The sequence below is a fragment of the Ranitomeya variabilis genome, chromosome 8, assembly GCF_051348905.1.
Source record: "Ranitomeya variabilis isolate aRanVar5 chromosome 8, aRanVar5.hap1, whole genome shotgun sequence".
Classification (NCBI taxonomy): Eukaryota; Metazoa; Chordata; class Amphibia; order Anura; family Dendrobatidae; genus Ranitomeya; species Ranitomeya variabilis.
The window spans coordinates 47,503,460-47,520,172 of record NC_135239.1 but is presented as its reverse complement, the minus strand read 5'-3'; the positions used below and the strand labels follow the sequence as shown (position 1 = coordinate 47,520,172).

General features: G+C 43.1%; 2 protein-coding genes across 3 annotated transcripts in view; one reads left to right on the top strand and one right to left on the bottom strand.

The window, feature by feature from the left end:
- Nucleotides 1–8,461, top strand: part of CNN3 (calponin 3) — a 31,635-nt gene extending 23,174 nt beyond the window's left edge. Inside the window, exons 5-7 of the mRNA XM_077276563.1 lie at nt 4,158–4,274; nt 5,853–5,999; nt 6,147–8,461. Of these exons, the coding sequence (XP_077132678.1) occupies nt 4,158–4,274; nt 5,853–5,999; nt 6,147–6,494 (612 nt within the window). The 3' untranslated portion in view covers nt 6,495–8,461. The remainder of the gene's footprint in view (nt 1–4,157; nt 4,275–5,852; nt 6,000–6,146) is intronic.
- A 4,759-nt stretch (nt 8,462–13,220) lies between these two features.
- SLC44A3 (solute carrier family 44 member 3) overlaps nt 13,221–16,713 on the bottom strand; it is a 97,238-nt gene continuing 93,745 nt past the window's right edge. The window contains exons 16-17 of one of the 2 annotated variants that reach the window (XR_013218515.1): nt 15,408–15,895; nt 13,221–15,100 (exon numbers count right to left, since the gene is read on the bottom strand). Coding sequence is in view for 1 of the 2 variants with exons in the window: in XM_077277209.1 (XP_077133324.1) it covers nt 15,791–15,895 (105 nt within the window). In the remaining variant the exon portion in view is untranslated. Of the gene's footprint in view, nt 15,896–16,713 lie in introns of both variants that reach the window. The other variant, XM_077277209.1, reaches the window with a different exon arrangement.

The following is a 16,713-nucleotide window of genomic DNA, read 5'->3' as shown; positions in this document are numbered from 1 at the left end:
TACCCAATGTGTTAATACAGGCCACACAATATATAACAGTGGCCACGCAGTATATAACACAGCCCAAACAGTATATAACACAGCCCACGTACTATATAACACAGCCCACGCAGTATATAGCAGCCACGCAGTATATAACACTTGCCACGCAGTATATAGCACAGCCCACGCAGTATATAACACAGCCCACGTAGTATATAACACAGCCCATGTAGTATATAGCAGTGTGGGCACCATATCCCAGTTTAAAAAAATAATTAAAATAAAAAATAGTTAATACTCACCCGCCGGGATCCAGTGAAGCTCTGACGATGAGCGCGCGCGGCTGCCGCCATCTTCTGTTCCCAGGATGCATTGCGAAATTACCCACATGACTTAGCGGTCTCGCGAGACCGCCAAGTCTTCTGGGTAATTTCGCAATGCATCTCTGGGAACGGAAGATGGCAGCAGCCGCGCGCGCCTGGGCGGACTACGGAGGGTGAGAATAACAACAGGTTTTTTTTAATTATTTTTAACATTACATCTTTTTACTCTTGATGCTTCATAGGCAGCATCAATAGTAAAAAGTTGGGGACACACAGGGTTAATAGCAGCGATAACGGAGTGTTACCTGCGGCATAATGCGATCCGTTACCACTGGCATTAACCCTGTGTTAGCGGTGACTGGAGGGGAGTATGCGGGCACCAGGCACTGACTGCAGGGGAGTAGGGAGGGGCTAATCGGACTGTGCCCGTTGCTGATTGGTCGCGGCAGCCATGACAAGCAGCTGGCGAGACCAATCAGCGACGCAGGATTTCCGTTACGGAAGTTGCGGACAGAAAGACGGAAGTACCCCTTAGACAAATATATATATATATATATATATATATATATATATATATATATATATATATATATATATATATATATATATATATTTATTATGCCACATAATACAGGTCCCTGTGAAGTGTCCCTTGTGCTGTAAAAGAGGCTCTGCAGCATCTTAGATGTGTACTCTGAGGTTCAGCAGCAGCTGGAGCTGTCACTTTAGTCTTGTAGTGTTTTTCTCATTAGCTTGTCCTTATTATATAACTGATGGGAGTGTGTTTCCTCCTTGGATCTGCTCCCAGTGTGTACACAGGGCTCGCACAGCTTGGTTCCCTTAGGCCTATTTGCTGGCGTGCACGTGATTTCCTTGTGTCCTGCAGACTGTGCACAACCCACATGTCCAGACCAAGAATCGCCATTACTTGTACCCATTGATATAGTGTGAAGTGTAGGGAGACAGTCCTTGAAATGGGAAAGGCAGCTTCAAGGTGAAAATCTGCGCCATGGCTGTAGACACTGGATTTTTTTGTACAGAATCTATATAATTTCAGCCACTTCGATGGTACATTAATATGCTGTGGCTTTTCCACCCACAAATCCACAGTGGAAATCCCCCAGCACATTCACTAGAGGGCAACATACCATAAAAAGAAACATGGGAACTGCTCAAATAGCAACTACATAAAGCTATAATTGCCATGGCACATTTCAGCCTGAGAAGCTTTATAATTAGTGATGAACGAGTATACTCGTTGCTCGGGTGGTCTCCGAGTATTTGTTAGTGTTTGGAGATTCAGTTTTCATCGCCGCAGCTGAATGATTTACAGCTACTAGACAGCTTGAATACATGTGGGGATTCCCTAGCAACCAGGCAACCCCCACATGTACTCAGCCTGGCTAGTAGCTGTAAATCATCCAGCTGAGGCGATGAAAACTGAATCTCCTAACACTAACAAATACTCGGAGACCACCCGAGCGTGCACGGGAAAACCCGAGCAAGGAGTACACTCGCTCGTCACTATTTATTATGTCATATGCTTTGGTAAATTCACGGAATACCCCCAGAATGTAAAAGTTTGGGCACCACTAGTCAAAATTGCTTAACTGTTCACAATAAGAGTAATTTTGACCAGCGGTGCCCAAGCTCTTACATTCTCAGAAACATTCTGGTGTTACAGCTTTATGTAGTCATTTTTGTACATTTTAAAATGTAAAAAAAGGAAAATTGACTAATACAAAAGTTTGGGCGTCCTGTATGGTTAGTGCCTAGTAGCACCCCCTCTTGAAAGTATCACAGCTTGTAAATGCTTTTTGTAGCCAGGCAAGAGACTTTCAATTCTTACTTGAGGGAATTTCATCCATTCTTCCTTGGAGAATTCTTCCAGTTCTCTGAGATTCCTGGGTCGTCTTGCATCCTCTGCTATTTTGAGGTCTAAACACAGATTTTCCATGATGTTCAGATCAGGGGACTGTGAGGGCCATTGTAAAACCTTCAGCTTGTGACTTTGCGTTAGTGGCTTTTGACATGTGTTTAGGCTCATTATTAGTGACGCGTGAATGTGCTCAAATAATATGTTGAGTTCCTGCGGCTGCATGTTTTGCTGCTGTTAGGCAATCCCCGCATGTGTTGTGGCTGTCTAACAGCCTCGAATTATGCAGCCGCAGGGACTCGCAAACATTATTTGAGCACATTCACTCATTACTAATCATTATCCTTTTGTAGAAGCCATCCTAGTTTTAACTTCCACTCTTTTACAGATGGTGTTGTTTGCATCAAGAATTTGTTGAAATTTCATTGAATCCATTCTTTCCTCTACCCATGAAATGTTCACCGTGCTATTGGCTGCAACACAACCCCAAAGCATGGTTGATCCACCCCCAAGCTTAATAGTTGGCAAGATATTCTTTTCTTTAAATTCTGTGCCCGTTTTTCTCCACACATACCTTTTGATCATTATGGCCAAATAGTTGTATTTTAACCTCATCTGTCCACAGGACTTGTTTCCAAAATGCATCAGGCTTGTTTAGATGTTCATTTGCATACTGCTGACACTGAATTTTATGGTGAGGACGCAGGAGAGGTTTTCTTCTTATGACTCTTCCATGAAGGCCATATTTGTGCAGTTGTCTGAACAGTTGAACAATGTACCACATCTCTAGCTTCTGTTAAATCTTTCTGAAGGTCTTTTGCAGTCAAGCAGATGTTCTGATTTGCCCCTCTAGCAATCCTACGACCAGCTCACTGAAAATTTGCTTGGTCTTCCAGACCTGATCTTGACCTCCACTGTTCATGTTAACTGCCATTTCAAACTGAGGAAAGGACAACTTGAAAACACTTGGCTAGCTCCCTACAGCCTTCTCCTCCTTTGTGGGCCTCCACCATTTTCATTTTCCGAGTGCTAGGCAGCTGCTTAGAAGAATCCATGGCTGCTGTTTTTTGGCACAAGGTTAGAGGAAGCTGGGAAATTTTGCATCACTTATCCTTTTCTAATGATGATCATAACCCTAATGGGCTAATTAAGATCTGAAACTTTGGTCAAAGTTATCTGACCACACAAATCTCCAAGGGTGTCTGAACTTTTGCCTCAGCCCGGTTTCCATTTTGTAGTTTTTAAAATGTAAAAAACAACTACCTATAATCCATCTATCAAAAAGAAAGAAATAGAAACAGAAATGGATGTCGTGCCCCCTAGGCAAATGGCAAACCTTCAATATAGCAGAAAAAAATGGAGACAGCACTCCAACTTGTAGAGGTGAAAAAAGTGCTATTAGCCCACAAAGGCGACGTTTCGGCTCCAAATGTGGACCTTTCTCAAGTGAGTCTCACACTTGGAGCCGAAATGTCGCTATTAAATAACACTTTTTCACCTCTACAAGCTGGAGTGCAGTCTCCATTTTTTTTTCTTCTCTATCCCATGCTTATATATAACATTCACAAGTCACTCACCTGATTATGTACAATGAAATACATTTTACCCTGAGACTCGTGTTAGATTGGCTGTATAATTTTGATATTAAGATGAGTCCAAGTGACTTCAGCCTGACTGACAGCTGCAGCTTGTACTGAGCAATGTGAGATTTCAGCAGCAGCAGGGAAGACACTGAGGAGGAACTGTCAATCTGGCTCGGTGGGCTTACAAAAAACGATGATGAAACCATTCTGACATGGATTTTCATAGTAATTACACCATCCTCCACAGGTCTACCAGATCTCCTTAATAATGTTTGCGTTTTATATTGTAAAGTCAGGTGATCGATTCACTTTAAAATACACCGAATTTGTTACATGTTCGTTTTTATTTATTTTTTGTCTGATAGAAAGTCACAATTTTTGTTTTTTTTCTAGGCCAAAACAAAAGGCTTCCACACCACCGTAGACATTGGAGTCAAGTATGCAGAGAAGCAGAGGAGACAGTTTGACGACGATAAGCTAAAGGCTGGGCAGAGCGTCATCGGCTTACAGGTAAGGCTGTGCGGAGCGCGTCGCTGCCTTGTCTGACCCGTACTTGCTCCCTCCGCTATCTAACCAGACACTTTTTGTATGAGTAATGGCCTCTCTGATGGCTGAAAGTGTTTCCTTGTAAACTTCCCTTAACCTCCTTCACTGTCGCTGATACATGTCATGTGCGGCTGCAGATCGGTCGAACATTCAAGCCATCTAATAATAATGCTACAGTAAGCAACGTGAATGATAAAGTTGCCATAGAAAAGAAAATATCCCTATCTTTGATGGCATAAAAGGAAATTTCCCTGTCTTATTGGGTTATCTCTTCTCAAGGCTTTTTGTTCCCCCAAAGCAAGAAAGGTTTAGCATAATAAAGATTTTGTGGAAGGGGCTATTGGGTCCTGCAGCCCATTTTCTGCACAGTCTGAGCCGCCAGAATCAATGCGCTGCTGAAATGAGTCCTGAAAAACCATTCGTAAGGTGTTTTGTTTTTTTTTGTGGTTGCTTTTTAGTTAATCACATTGCACTGAGTTTCAGGCTTCAATCTCCATTCAATTTCAGTAATCCCTGTTAGTTTGTAGTGTAACCAAAGATTTTGATTTTTCTTTTGTGGGAGTGCCTCTCATAGTAATACAGGCTCAACCTGTGTGTATCCATTTACTGCTGTCCTTCATTTATAACAGCACAGCTTCTATCCTGCACTCATTTCCTCATCATGTCCTCTTCATAAGGAGAAACATTCTTGTTTAGACCCATTGGGCTAAAAGACTCCTCTGACAATCAGACCTCTTGCTTTGCCCTGATGAGGGGCAATCGCTCCAAAACACTTCCCTGGTATGGCTTTTATCCAAAGTCATATGGCAAGGCCATTAAAGGGTTGATACTTTTATTTATTTATTTTTTTAGGATTGCTTCTTCTCATCAGTGTCACTAGAGTTCAAGTTATCCTCTGAGGAGACCATTTTAATTTCCCATAGAAGCATTTCATGGCCTGTAAATCTCTAGGTCAGTTTTGCCCTCACTGGATATCTATGTACATCCCCCTCCCCTCTACCCCAAGCTGGAGGTCTTGAACAGTGAGCGTAGTGAAAGGTGAGCAAAGAGCCGTCCAACCAGGAGCCCTGTGTGACGGTATCAGTTTTGCAGATCACTTGGCTAGATGGAGAACTTCCAGACTCTACAGCAGCAAATTGATACCAATTTTTAACTTTGCAGATAGGAAGAAAATACTAAATTTGGCAGCTACTCGTCTTCCCTGGGTCCAGCGCCGCCTCCGAGACGCGGCTTCGGTTGCTGTGCTTTGACTTCAGTGGTGATGTCGCTGAGGTTGACTGCACGCACCGTTGAGCCTAGCGTTTAATAACCAGGTTTATTTTAATGGATTGAGTTCCTGATACACCTGTCATCATATAGGATTAGTCATTATCCTCGGCGTGCACTCTTCATAAGTGCTGGCAGTTTCTCCTTGTCTTGTTCCTTTGTAGCTTAGACAGTAAAAATGTGATTATGGTTTCCTAGTAATTCTATTAAGAACCGCCACAATCTATATGACTATAAATACTGCTTGTAGCCTCATCCTAATAATTTTGCTTGCAGATGGGAACTAACAAATGTGCAAGTCAAGCTGGTATGACCGCCTACGGCACCAGGAGACATCTGTACGACCCAAAGATGCAGACTGACAAACCATTCGATCAGACAACTATAAGCTTACAGATGGGGACAAACAAGGGGGCCAGCCAGGTAAACGGCTTGAATCCGTTTTATTAAAAAGTAATATTTACATATTGGGGCGGGAAATATATGCAATCATAGGCTGATGCCAAGGCCATAGAGATGGCGTTGGTCCACTGAAAGGCGCGGACATTAACTGTTCGTTCTTGTTACCAGGCGGGCATGCTTGCACCAGGAACAAGAAGAGATATCTATGATCAGAAGGGAATTCTGCAACCAATGGACAACTCCACAATTTCATTACAAATGGGCACCAATAAAGTGGCATCTCAGAAAGGGATGAGTGTGTATGGCCTTGGGCGGCAAGTATACGACCCCAAATACTGCGCTGCCCCCACAGAGCCCATCATTCACAATGGCAGCCAGGGAACAGGAACGAACGGATCAGAAATCAGCGACAGCGACTACCAGGCAGAGTACCCGGATGAGTACCCGGGGGAGTACCCAGATGATTATCCTAGAGATTATCATGGCCAGTACAGTGACCAGGGCATAGATTATTAGAGATTAGTCTACTCAGTATTAGTTCCTTATTTTATTCAATGAAGACCAAGCTAGCCTTGTGTAATTTTATCTGTCTTCCCTAAAACACTACTATGCTTTAATATGGAAAGAAAATTTTGCCTTATGTACATTCCTCTTTTTTTTTTTTTTTTTTTTTCCCGTTTTGCCTTTTGTATCCCTAGTTGCCTTCTAGTGCTGAGACTGAGGTTGTTCTGTGGCGTTTGCAAGAAGTGTGTAATGAAGTGAAGGAATACTGTGAATAATGAAGGGAGATGTTGTGCTATATCAGGGCGATGCATGTGCAGATCATACTCTTCTACAGCACTACACTGTTTTTTAAATGGCTATTAATTCACCAGAATACCAATGGTTGAGATTAAATTTTTACCCCTTTTTAAAAGTTTTGGATATTATATATTTTTTTTCTTTTTTTTTGGTCTAATATGTGGAGCCATTGTTTTTATGTAGAAGGTGGCTAGTTGGGCGCAAAGTCCTGATTGTGTTGTGGGCCATTCATTAGATTTCATTCTTTCAATTCTGGCCATTGCCTTTATGTAAAGCTGGAGAGTAGCGACAAACTCGGAATGCATTCCCGTTTTATATATTCTGGGGCACCACTTAAATGGAAAGTTCTGTCAACTTTACTATAGCATGAGAGCAGATTGCTATGTGGTTTGTGGGAAAAGATTCAGAATAACGTCGAAGCTCTGAACTTTGTCCTTAGTAGTCAAGTGGGCGGTGCCATCTGTGTGGAAAGTCCTAAAGGGAAGGTTGTTAGTACCGCCTACTGGACTCCTACGCACAGTGCAGATTTTAAATTCTACCAAATCGCTTCCTAAAAAAAAAAAAAAATTCATGTGTTCAGCTCAAGTAAGCTGCCCACGGAACGACATGTACGACGTAACAGGTTTTCTAGTTGATACTTTTAGTTTTCAGTGCTTGTGATAAAACAAGGAGGGAGGCAACCTAGTCATAGCTTTTGTTTAGGAGCGGGGCCACCCCCATAATCATGCACCATAGAAATGAAGCTTGTATATATGTATATTTTGAATCTTGCATATTTTACCAGAAGCGGCTTATCTGTCAATCCTGTCTCCCATAACGTAGGCCCCATAGCAAAGATTCCACTTTAGTTTCCTAAACTTAACCAATTAATTCAGCTTGAATTATCCCAGTGAATATGGACAATGTTGGTATTGGGTTAAGGCTCCATGAGAACTCTCTAGATTTTTTTTTTAAGTTTTTCCACCTTGATTCTGGATATACTGGAAGGATCCTCATTGCTGAATTAATACAATAATATTTCTATTCAGTAACTGGATTTTTCCCAACAGAGGTTGATGAACAGGACGTAGGTGAGGAGAACACACTAATAATACATTCCTATTCATACAGACGTGCTGGTCGGGGGCAGCGTTCGGGCTTCTAGCGCCATAGTAACAGCTAATGCAGGAATGATTGTCCACAAAAAGGCCACCTTCAGACTGAGGGAACGGCTGGCATGGGACGGGCATCTCGCCCTTCACTTCCTGTGTACACACATTCCACAATGTAGATGGAAATTCATGTTCCAGCTTGGCGGTACGCATGATTGAAGGCTATGGCAGGTGAGGGACCACATGCTCGGCGATGCAGAACATAATGCCCTCCTTGATGCTGCTGTGCCAGAGTTCGCAAGAAAACCCTGCGCTTTCTTAATCTGCTCTGCAATGCTTAACTTGTCATTGAAAGGGAGAGTTTCCAAGAGTCTCGGACCGTGCAGATGTCTTAATGTTACCACGGCTCGGAAGTCGTCTTGGCATAAAGGATTATATGACAGTGCATTTACATTTTGTCTGTGCCATATTGTACCCATGTAGATGTGCTTTGTTTCTTTTATGTGTATTTATTGTCACGTTTCTCAGCATAAACTGATCCCAATGTATTTTTTATAAATAAATTTTGATATTTTTTTTTCCTGAAAATTACATTTGCTCTGGTGTTTTCATTTGTGCTTTTTTTTGTTTTTTTTTAAACTCGAAGATATCACTTTGGTGCCATGTTTCCAAGAGACAGAGTTCATGGTACACTTCTCCTTAGGCCACATTCACACGTTCAGTATTTGTAAGTTAAAACCAGGATGCAGAAGTGGTGACGTGTTTATTATACGTTTCCTCGGATTGTTCTACTCCTAGTTTTGGCTTACAAATACTGACTGTGTGAACATGGCAATAGTTAGGTCATATAATCACACGGTTATCCCGGCGACCGTACATGACATTTTGTTCTCTAAATGGGGTCATAAGCTCAGTCAATAGAAGTTCCTGTATGATGCAACTGCATGGACTGTACCACTGAAGTTCTCCACATGCGTAATGGTGGAGACAGGGGTGTAGCTACCACGGTCGCAGCAGTCACCACTGCGACCGGGCCCAGGGGGGGGTTCAGGGGCCCTGCCTGTCAGAGGCACGCCAACACCAACAAAATGTTAAAATCTGTTGCTGTGCAGGAGACTCCTCCCACACGGCAACAGACAGACCTACCCTCCACCTGACCTGTCGGCCGCACACATCACCTCTGCAGCCGACACCTGAACTGTTAGAAAGGAAGAGCTGAAGGACCTGTGGTGACATCATAGGTCCTTCACCATTTATCAGCTCCGCCTACTGATCCCATGACTATGACGTCACCACAGGTCCTCCAGCTCTCAGCAGCAGCTCCGTCCTGGTTGTGTGCAGCAGATTTCCGGTGAGTTGTGGAGTCAGATGGGGCAGAATGTGGAGACTAGCTATAACCAGTAGTGGTGAGTGAATATACTCGTTACTCGAGATTTCCTGAGCAAGCTCAGGTGTCCTCCCGAGTATTTGTAAGTACTCTGAGATTGTTTTAATAGCCGCAGCTGAATGATTTACATCTGTTAGCCAGCATAAGTACATGTGGGGGTTGCCTGGTTGCTAGAGAATCCCCACATGTACTTATGCTGGCCAACAGATGTAAATCATTCAGCTGCTGCAATGAAAACAATCTCCGAGCACTAAAAAATACTCGGAGGACCCCCGAGCGTGCTCAGGAAATCTCAAGTACCGAGTATATTGGCTCATCACAAGTAACTAGTTATGAATCTGTGAGATAGTGGGGTGAAATGCTGTTATTTAACTAGAAAGACTGTCAAGGTTCAGAAAAGTTTCTGCCCTTGTGATTGATACTTTCTCAATTGATTATTTGCCACTCAGACATTCATAAGCTGCAATTTTACTATATTTAATGTGGCTTTTGTACATCACTTCCCCATCGGGCTGTGATGCGTGGTTGTTAGGTATTATGCACCTCGGATGACAAGTGTCAAACAAACATTCCCTGATGTAGAAGCCAGAGGCACTGCAGAAGTCTTAAGGTTTCTGATGTGCCCAAAAATGGTCAACAAGTGTTTTTACCACCAATTGGCGTGGCTTATAATTTATATCTTTGTTTTAAAAGGTAAATGTTTATTTTTTGGTTAGCAAACAAAACCACATGGATGTTTAGAAGAAAACGAAAGGGTGCTTCCAGCACGTCCTTCGAGTTTGGATAAAAGTTTTAGAACAGTTTAAAAAAACAAAAGTGAGACTCAACCTCTCACTTTGTGTTTTCTTTTATCCAAACTGGATGGACGTTCTGGAAGCACCCTTTCATTTTCTTCACTTTGGCTGAAATCACCAGCAGGTGTGGCCCCACCAGCTCTATTCATTTGCAACGGCTTTTGATATTTTCAGCGTGTCATGCTCCAACCCTCTCTCCCACAGATGCCACACATGGACTCTTAAGGTCTTCAGAATCTCTTGCTGATAGCACCTCCACCAGTTCAAGGATCGGCTGAGATTCCGATGCACAGATCTAGTATTAAAGGGAACCAGTCAGCAGGTTTGTCCCATATGGGGTAAGGCCACCACTAGTGTTGATCAAAAAGCTTTAGCTAAGCACTTATCCGAATAGCTGCATTGGGAACCCGGATACCTGGAGCGCTCCCGATAATCAGCTGTTCAGCGCTGCGGTTGTGTGACAGTCACATGCATGGAAAACCAAACACACAGGCTCTCTGTGCATGTGTTGTGACTGTCACACAGCCGCAGCACTGAACAGCTGATTATCGGGAGCGCTCCAGGTATCCGGGTTCCCGATGCAGCTATTTGGTAAGCGCTATAGCTTTGCTATTCAGATCAGTGATTATCCAAAGCTATTCGATCAACACTAGCCACCACCTTTCAATCCTGATATACAGCATTCTATAAAACACATTTTATTATTCTCACCTGCGGGTGCTCCAGGCTGATAAGCATCACTGGTCTTGGTCTGGTGCCTCCCTTCTTGCGATGCAGTCCTCCTTCTTGCCTGGTATGGATGACATGACCTACAGTGGCCCTGGCATCACGCTCCTTCGCAGGCGTACTTCTCTGCACTGTTGAGGGCAAAGTACTGTCCTGTGCATGGAAAGGCTGAAGGGTCCCCGGCGCACTGCAGTACTTTACTTGGCCCTCGACAGGGCAAAGAAGTACGGCTGTGCAGGAGTGCAATGCAGGGGACACTGGATGACTTGGGTTGCATCATCCACACGAAGCATGGAGGATCACATCTCAAGAGGGGAGACATCAGACCAAGACCAGTGAAGCCAATCAGACCCGACTGCCCCGTAAGAGTATAATAAAAGGTTTTTCTTTTGTTGCAGGCCAGATTGGGGGCTTATACAGCATTCTATAATGCTGTATATCAGGGCAGAAAGGTGGTGGCCTTACCTTGCATGGGACAAACCTGGTGACAGGCTCCCTTTTAAGGCCAACTTCACACAGCTGTAATATACGATCTGTGCCACAGTCTCTGCAGCAGGTCTGCTACCAGTGAGGCAGGCAGTCCAGGAAACCCACTGGTCAGGCTTGGGCACTGTCCTCTGCGTCAAACATTACAGCATTGAGAACCCAGCCTAAAGCTATGTCATCAATATCAAATGCCCAACATCCCTTTAACAATCGTTGGACGTCCGCATTGTCTCTACCCTCATTGTACGAAGTATAATTTTGCTAGCTACAGAGAGACTATGCACCGGTATTGCTGGCATTTAGGACTTTGATCAGGAGCCTCGGCTCAGTAAAGGTTCAGAGACCAGGCAGAGTTGTTCTACTGTATGGATTTTCTGATCGGCTGGCCTTGGCTGGTAATGAAGGAATTTCTGGTATGTCAGGAATGCTCCTGCATAAATACAGCCACTTTATAGAAAAATAAACCTACCTCAATTTATAACCATGGGCCACAGTGTTTGTCCATCAGCAAGAATCCTAAAGGAAACCTGGCAATCGGTTCCTCATGAAAAATGTATGGGCCGTGCAGTGTTTACCTGGGGGCTGCAGGGTACACGGTTATTGCACTGGCGGTCAAGACACACCGGCTTAGTGAGGGCAGAGAGCACGTCAGAGCAGAAAATGGACAAATAGTTAAGGCTTGGGCTATACCTAAGCGAGTTGGAGAAAAGGAGTGATTTCTTTATGCCCATTTTAGAAATCAAAGCAGTTTTGTAGAGATACTTCACCTACTCAAAGGGTAATCCCAAAGTGTTAAAGGGAACCTGTCACCTGAATGTGGCGGGACCAGTTTTTGGTCATATGGGCGGGGTTTTCAGGTGTTTGATTCACCCTTTCCTTACCCGCTGGCTGCATGCTGGCCGCAATATTGGATTGAAGTTCATGCTCTGTCCTCCGGCGTACATGCCTGCACAATATTGCCTTGCGCAGGCGTGTACTCCGGAGGACAGAGAATGAACTTCAATCCAATATTGCGGCCAGCATGCAGCCAGCAGGTAAGGAAAGGGTGAATCAAACACCCGAAAACCCCGCCCATATGACCCAAAATTGGTCCCGCCAAATTCAGGTGACAGGTTCCCTTTAAATGAAGCACTTCTACAGGTATATAGAGAACTTGCCCCATTAAAAAAAAACAAAAATCTGTAATATATAGATTTTGGGAGTTTAGTTGGCCTAATATACTTATTTTGTATGCAAAGGTCATCTTGATTGACAAACCTGGAAAAGCAGTTGCGAGTAGTAACATCATCCATACCATCTAACATCACACGTCTCTCCCCCAAGAGAAGCAGCTTCAGTCATCTCATTAGGGGCGAGTTAATTTGTTAACCAGATATAGCAGAATAAATTTCAAATTAATTTCATACAGCCCCCGAAAGATGGTATAAATATCCAAATGGCCTCTGGCAGAAAAAAAGGTTCCCCTGCATTACTACACATGGTCTTCCAAAAGTGGATACAGAGAAGACAAGGAATTTCAACCCTTTTTGTTATATACAAATGTAACTCCAAGGCATACTATTAATATACTCTCCATATACTAACATTAGCTGGAGAGGGTCATGCCGTAAAGTTTACACAATAACTTTTTGGCAGCAGCTACATGCATAACTGATGGTATGTGTCCTAAGAGCACAATCAGACAGTTGTATAAACTGGAGAGAGATGGGAACGCAATGCTTGGACTGGCCGGTGGCGCTCCATACTGGAGCATAACAGCTTCATGTATTTCTATGCAGCGGTCACGCTCGGGTACAGACAGCATTGCGTTCTGATTTTGCTCAGATTTATACGGCTGCCTGATTGCGCTCTTAGGATAGGCCATTAACTTTACAATCCCAGATAACTCTTATCATAGCCAGAACTATAAAACCCATTCATGTTGCAAATAAGGAGCTGAAAAAACAAGCAGACAATCCCAGAGCTGTACAAAATAGAATTTAATTCAGATTCGATAAATTGGCAGTCTATGTATAACATATCTTGTAACATGTAGAAAAATTCCAATTCCTCATTATACAGTTATCAGACACACACAGGAAAGTTTTGATAATCTGCAGGACTGTGAAGAAGTTCAGGGTGTCGGTCATAATGGGCCAGACAAGACATTAGCATTCACACATTCTGTTTTTAACTATAAAGGCCATAACACTACTAATGGGCCATGCATTGCTGCAAAACTAAAAGAATTATTAAAAGGGGTTGCCACATCTTAAACAAGAAAAAAAATTGCTAAGTACTTGTAAAGATAGGCAACTTCACAATTTGTCCTATTAAACACATTTTTCAAGAACAGAGGGATTTTAAAATCTATCTGTAATGTTCATTCATCCAAACAAGGAGCACAGCGCTTACAAGCCCCTTCCGATAGAGCTTGTAAACACTGTTGGGACCATGGCCAGATCTGGTCACCATTAGTGACCCTTTTGCTCCTCCAATGCTGCAGAGGCAAAGCTGCCTGTGAATACAGCACAGGAGAGAGCGCACACTTCGGACCAGCAGCTTAGGCACGCCTGGTCTAAAATCATCAGGAAGGAGCTGTCTCTGGCCACCAGGAATCTGGCCGGCAGACGAGGGGTACACTTCTTAAGAATGTTAATAAACCCTTTTAATATATGTACAGCAGAGGGACAAAATTCGCTAAAAAAAAAAAAACTTAAAAACACATACATAACATGGGTCTACAACTAATAAGGTCGGCCCTGTGGTCATACCCTTGGATTATTCTACAAAAGGAGCTACAATCACTACTAAATAGTACAAGCGCAAAGTAAAGAAGAAATGGTTCCTGAACACTCCATATAAAGGCAAACAATATATCCACAAAACCTTAAAAACAAGTAGGAATACAGAGAAGACCACATGGTTTATGCAAAAAAAAAAAAAAAAAAAGCAATACATCTAAACAGACTTGGTGGAGACATGTGCACCCCAGTGAGACACTCCCTTCCCACTTTTTAAGGTTTCATGGATATATATTTTTGCTTTTATGTTGAGTGTCCAGAAGTCACGATTTATTCTTTACTTTTTATATGCACTATTCATGCGGTGCGGGATGCTGGTGTGTGACAGCAAGTATGCGATTTGCATACATGCTAACTAGACGTGCACAGCCTCGCTCAGTACAAGGCTGGACATGTCTAGTTGGAATGTGGCCGGAAGGATGCAAATCGTATCCTTGAGTTTACATGACCACCCGCCATGACCCATCCTGACAGTGTACGCTTACAAGTCTGCAGTCAGAGTGACATTGAGCTTGAACCAACCACTTTAAGGCCCCAATACGAAGACTTTGACCATAAACCCTGACTGCCCCCCTTCAGATTATGTCAGAGAGAAGTATCCGGCTATTGGAATTTCAAAAATACTTTTTTTTGTTTCCTTCAGGGAGATAACCTGCTACCAGAGGAGTGTGACGGTGTCTCAGCGAGCTGCCAGGCTGGTATGGGGAGTCAGAAGAGATAGCGGTCAGACCCTTACAGTCAGAGTCTAAAGAGCCATTACAATACAGGCTGCCATTAAGGTCTAATTCACCCATCTGGTTTTGTAGCAAGTCAACAATACGATTTTATTTATTTTAAATTTACAGACATGGTCTATGGCTCTTTCACATACCCAATTTCGGACTGATTTGTTGACTACTAAATGGTTCCATGTGTGAAACACACAGCACAGAAAAGCCATGTGCTGAGCGCTTCAAACACATATGTGAATAAGGCCTATCGGAAGCCTCTAATCTGTTCATGGCTCCCGAGAGATAATTTCGGGGATTCATAGTCTCACAATATATGAAGATTACTGATGAGCAAGTATACTCGTTGCTCGGGTTTTCCCGCGCACGCTCGGGTGGTCTCCGAGTATTTATGACTGCTCGGAGATTCAGTTTTCATCGCAGCAGCTGAATGATTTACATCTACTAGACAGCTTGAACACATGTGGGGATTCCCTAGCAACCAGGCAACCCCCACATGTACCCAGGCTGGCTAGTAGCTGTAAATCATTCAGCTGTAGTGATGAAAACTAAATCTCCGAACACTAACAAATACTCGGAGACCACCCGAGCGTGCTGTGGAAAACCCGAGCAACGAGTACACTCGCTCATCACTAATGAAGATCTTACATAACTATCATTTCTATATTATGTTATGTGGTTGCAGAGGGGAGATTATAAAAAATAAAATACTTTGTAAAAAAAAAAGTGAGTTGTTACAGAGTGTGTGTTCTCCTATAGGAGAATACATGGGCTGTCTCCATATTGCATCCTATGTAGGTGCCATACCCCAGGAGCTCAGAAATGCCGGACACAGGTCTCCCGTCTCTGCTCTGTTCTTAGGAACGGAAAGCAAATTAAAGTGTTGTGGATTGCCATCATGTTACGGAAACCCATTACTACCTTGAACCAGTAACTTCTGTCTCGGAGCCGCTCAGTTTGTGCTTTTTGCTCTCGGACAAGTGTTATGACCTTTGATAATCTAGCATGGGCCATGTTTAGTCTGCTCTCGCAATTGGACGTAGTTCTGTGCCGTCCTCCCCGTTCTGCACTGGTCGGTTTTTTAACATCTCAGGATCACGGTTGCTTTGATTAATTAATTTCTGTAAGATAGAAACATGACATCACTGTATATCGAATAGAGAGATAAAATGGGGAGAAGAAAAAAACCCCCACAAACTGGAATTAAAGGGACAGTCGTATAGTACACATCCCTTGCTATAGATATTTTTGTGACAGTCCTATTAAAACTGTTTGCAGCCTATAAAGGATTTGACCCTTCATCAGGAGTGTATCCAAACTTCTGAATTAAGGATCCCCAGCATGCACTGTGGCATCCACCAACCTCCATGGCATTGTGTGCGCATAAAGATTAAGGAGATTTCTGGTCATCGTATAACTTGTATTCAGCATTTTCACCAGTTTTCCCCTCTGTAGGCGCTGTCTTTTTTTTTTTTAAGTTGTCTCTGAGCTAGTGGAGACTGGCTACTATGGGTTCTCCCATACATAGGACACACAGAGACATAAGAGGTTCTTCCTCTCCTGCTCCTGTTTCTACATATTCACAAGCAGCATGGAGGACATTGTAAGTACTGAGCAGTGTTATCTGTACTATTGATATATGCAAAGTTTGTTTTATCCACAGTGACCACTTAAATAAATCAGTGTAAACTGGGGCGTTCACTATAACCCAGCGTAGATGCTTTGCACAAAGTCACTTTTAGTACAGATGAAACAGACCGTGCACTGAGAAGTACTGTAGCCATGACTATAATGCTCCTTGGCATCTTCTGATAATTATTAATTAGACTGGTGCTGTGGTTTGGCGTTAACAATTCGATGACTTTTCTAAACACTGAGGTGTATCCATTTCAGCTTCTGTGTTACACTGGGAATGTGATGGCAGGAACTCATCCCTAAA